Raw genomic sequence first — 4,413 nt, forward strand, 5'->3', positions numbered from 1 at the left:
AAATACAAAAAAAAAAAAAAAAACAAAAAAAAACCCCATCTCTACTAAAAATACAAAAAATTAGCCGGGTGTGGTGGCAGGTGCCTTAATCCCAGCTACTCGGGAGGCTGAGGCAGGAGAAACCCTTGAACTCGGCAGGTGGAGGTTGCAGTGAGCCAAGATCATGCCATTGCACTCTAGCCTGGTGACAAGACTCCATCTCAAAAAAAAAAGAGTCGGAGTCTCACTCTTTCACCCAGGCTGTGGCACAATCATAGCTCGCTGCAGCCTCGAACTCCTGGGCTCAGGCAATCCTCCCGCCTCAGCCTTCTGAGTAGTTGGCAGTGGCTAATTTTTTTATTTTAATTTTTTGTCAATACCAGGTCTCGCTATGTTGCCCAGACTGATCTCCAACTCCTGGCCTCAAGCAATCCTCCTACTTTGGCCTCCCAAAGTGCTGAGATTACAGGCATGAGCCATAAATGTGTGTTGAATGAACAAATGAATACAAATGAATACACATGCATCTGAGCGGTGATCTGGCTCCTATGTTCTACCACTCTAATTTCTGCTGCCCTCCTCCCACCTCCCCCAGAGCTTGTCAATTCTTCCTCTGCCTGGGCCTTGATTTCCCCATCTGCACAATGGGGGTGCATTATCTCTGGCCCTGTCATTCAGGTACTGTGGGAGGAACAAAGAGGAAGGCTCTCACGGATGCAGACCCAGTGGCTTGGGGCTTGGGCATTGGAGTCTGACATACAGGGGCCTGGAACTTGGCTCCATCACTAACCAGCTGTTCGGCCTTCAGCAGGTTACCTGATCTCTCTGAGCCTCGGTTTCCCCAAATATAAAATGAAGATAATAATAGTCCCTACCTCATAGGATTGCTGTGAAGGGCAACTGACACATCCCAGGCAACCACTTGGTATGTGGTACATGCTCAAGAAGTGGTAGCTTCTTATTGTTATTTATTGCTGTTGTTATCCCCTCTGTTCCTGCTACAGGAAATTCTTTCCATGTAAAATTCATTCTTGTCCCCAGGCCTAGTTCACAGCCTTACTGAAAGCAATTCAGCATGTATTCACCATGCTCTGTTAGTTATGTCCAGATGTTGCGTGATGGGGGAGCACACTCACATTGCATCTGTGTGACTAATGTCCCTGGAGTTGTGCAGTGCACAGCCTGCATGGCTGTACAGGGCAGATCTGACTGGATCTCCTAAGAGCAGGAGTGAGCTGCCCTCTTTGTACCTGCGCCTGCTCGGTTACTGCCAGTTGATGGTGGCTGTCAGCTGGTGGGCTGGAGTGTGGATGGAAGAGCAGGCATACACCTGGTTTTACTGAGGCCAGGGGAGAGGTGGTGTGGGAGCCTCAGGTCCCAGAGAGCCCCCGGGACCTCCTGATGGGCAGCCAGACTCCAAAGCTATGAGAGGAAGCACAGAAAGCCCACAGCTGGCTTCCAGTTCTGGGGCTCTAAGCCGTGCTTGGTTGACTCTGCAGGTGTCTGATGAGGGGACGGCTGCTCCCTGGTGGGGTTTCCCTGGGGATAGGCAGCTTCCCCAGGGTGGGCGTGTTCTCTCTTCCAAATTCTCCTTCCTTCCATTTCCTTTCCCTTTCAGTCCTAATTCCTTCAGTTTAGGAAAGAGACTGGTGGAAATTCTGCACCTCCAGAGCTCCTGGGAGGAACCCGAGGGTATGAGAGAGAGCTGCATACAGAGATTGGGAAGGATGGCTCAGGTCCCCTGCTGTGGTCAGTCCAGCCCCGGGCTGGGGTCCTGGGTCTTGCAGGCACAATCGGGGCAGCCCAGTGGGTTGGGGTCCGTGCCATGGCTGCAGATGGGGGTGCTTTCAGGGCTGGCAGCAGCAGGAAGGGAGGCCCCTTCAGATTGGTCCAGCCCTGCCTGCACCTGGGCTTGGCTGGGGTCTGTGGACATGGCCAATTTGGAGGTGTCTCCGGATGTGGGACCCTGGGTTTGCCCAGCGTGGTGGGGGATATCTCCTGATGAGGCGGCAGCTGCTGCCTGGCGAGGCTCCTCGGGGGGCAGGCAGCCTGGGGCCAGCAAGAGCCCCTTCTCATCCCAGCCTGGCTTGGTACGGATGCCCACAGCCTTCAGGATGGCGTCCATCTGCTTGGCATAGTCCAGGTGGCCGCTGACCTGCAGGAGACAGTGAGTGAGCATCACAGTGGGTGTGTGGAGCCCAGCCCTCCCCAGGGACCTCCAGCCAAACTTCTGGGCCTCAGCGTTGCCCTGAGCATCCACAGCCAACCAGTCACCAAACCCATGACTCCATTCCTGAGTGGCTCTCAAATCCAGAGTGGGTGGGAAGGCTCTATGTTCACAGCTGTTTTAGAATTTATTAAATAAAGATAAAGGATGTTTCTCTAAAAAATCTGGGTCCTTTGGGGGCAGGAAGGAATCTCCTGATAAACAGAAAGGTGGTGTAGAAGCTCTCATTCTTTGCTTGAAGCTTTTTTTTTTTTTTTGAGACATGGTCTTGCTCTGTTGCCCAGGCTGGAGTACCGTGGCGCAATCTTGGCTCACTGCAACCTCCACCTCCTGGGTTCAAGCGATCTTCCTGCCTCAGCCTCCTGAGTAGCTGGGATTATAGGCGTGTGCCACCATGCCAGTAATTTTTTGTATCTTTAGTAGAGAAGGGGTTTTGCCATGTTGGCCAGGCTGGTCTCGAACTCCCGGCCTCAAGTGATCCACCGGCCTTAGCCTCCCAAAGTGTTGGGATTACAGGCCTGAGTCACTGTGCCCGGCAGCTTTTTTTTTTTTTTTTTTTTTTAGGGATGGGCTTTTTGTCAAAATAGCATGAAAAAAAGAAAAATGAAGAGAAAGAGAGAGAGAGAGAGAGAGAGAGAGAGAGAGATGGGTTCTCTCCTCCAGGCTGGAGTGCAGTGGTACAACCATAGCTCCCTGCAGCCTTGACCTCCTGGGCTCTAGTGATCCTCCCACCTCAGCCTCCTGAGTAGCTGGGATTACACATGCATGCTACCATGCCTGGCTAATTTGTAAATGTTTTGTAGAGATGGGGTCTCCTATGTTGCCCAGGTCTTGAACTCTTGGCCTCAAGAAATCCTGCTGCCTCAGCTTCCCAAAGTGCTGGGATTACAGGCCTGAGCCACTGTGCCCAGCCGATGCCTGCAGCTCTAGGCTACCCCAGAAGGGCTCTGCTGCTCACTAGCTGTGATACCTTGGTCAGGCCCCTGTACCCCTCTGGCTCTCAATTTCCTCCGCTGTAAAAAGGGGAACACAGGATAGTTTCACCAGAGGTTGGCTGTGAGGATTTTCCCTGGAAAAGTCCCCAAATTGGAAAGAAAGCTACAGAATACACTGCAAGGTGCTGGCTACAACTCACTCTCCCGTTTCTTTAGTCACAAGGACTCAAATTTACAGCTGGGCACACTCCCCAGGCTTCCTTGAAGCTAAGAATAGCACTGTGACTAGTTTTGGCCCATGAGTTGAAGCAGTAGTGTGATGTGGTGTTCCTTGGAATTCTCTTTAAGAGGAGGAGTGCTCTTCTTCCCTCATGTCCTCTTTCCTGCTGGCTGGAATTCAGATGAGGTGGCCAGAGCTTGAGCAGCCATCCTGGGCCATGAGTCAGCCCACAAAGGAAGGCAGAACAAGCAGCATGAGGGAAATCTGGTCCCTGAAGACTGTGGAGTGGCACATCAGCCCTAACTGGCCTATTCTGATTTCTTTTATGTGACGGAATCAACCCTTGTGTATTTAAGACAATTAGGCCAGGCACGGTGGCTCACCCCTATAATCCCCACTTTGTGAGGCCAAGGTAGGAGAATCACCTGAGCCCAGGAGTTTGAGACCAGCCTGGGCAAGATGGGGAAACCCTGTCTCTACAGAAAAATACAAAAATTAGCTGGGCGTGGTGGTGTGTGCCTGTAATTCCAGTGACTAGGTAGGCTGGGGTGGGAGGATTGCTTGAGCCTGGGAGGTTGAGGCTGCAGTGAGCCCTGACTGTGCCGCTACACTCCAGTTTGGACAACAGAGCAAGACCCTGTCTCCAGAAACAAACAAACAAAACCCACAAAACATTAGCAGGGCCTCTGTTGTATGGGCCAGCATCTTAACTAAGACAAAGGCCAAGAACTCAGAAATGGCCACCCGCTTCGTCAGAGTCATATGTCCATCCCATTTTTGTGTTGGGATGTGTTGGTGAGTGTCAAGTAGGGGTGTGACTGAAATGCCTGATGCCTAGCTGTAATAATGGACAATGCCTGACACATAGTAGGTCCTTAATACATTGCAGCAAATAAGCTTACTGGATATACTCCTTTGCTAGGTGTCGGCAGCTCATTGTAGATGAAATTGAGCCACAGGGAGGTAAAGTGACTTACCCAAGGTCACACAGCTAGAATGTGGCAGGTCTGGGATTTGAATCCAGGCCTCCTTCCTTCTTTTATTTCCTTTTT

The 4,413-nt window shown here is 51.5% G+C and overlaps 1 protein-coding gene across 1 annotated transcript in view; it reads right to left on the reverse strand.

Moving 5' to 3' along the window:
• Window positions 1-907: 907 nt before the first annotated feature.
• The window catches only part of TMCO4 (transmembrane and coiled-coil domains 4), a 129,599-nt gene continuing 126,093 nt past the window's right edge, over window positions 908-4,413 (reverse strand). The window contains exon 16 of the mRNA XM_011993149.1: window positions 908-2,134. Coding sequence (XP_011848539.1) covers window positions 1,730-2,134 — 405 coding nt within the window. The 3' untranslated portion in view covers window positions 908-1,729. The remainder of the gene's footprint in view (window positions 2,135-4,413) is intronic.

Source organism: Mandrillus leucophaeus, unplaced genomic scaffold, assembly GCF_000951045.1.
Source record: "Mandrillus leucophaeus isolate KB7577 unplaced genomic scaffold, Mleu.le_1.0 Scaffold426, whole genome shotgun sequence".
Classification (NCBI taxonomy): domain Eukaryota; kingdom Metazoa; phylum Chordata; class Mammalia; order Primates; family Cercopithecidae; genus Mandrillus; species Mandrillus leucophaeus.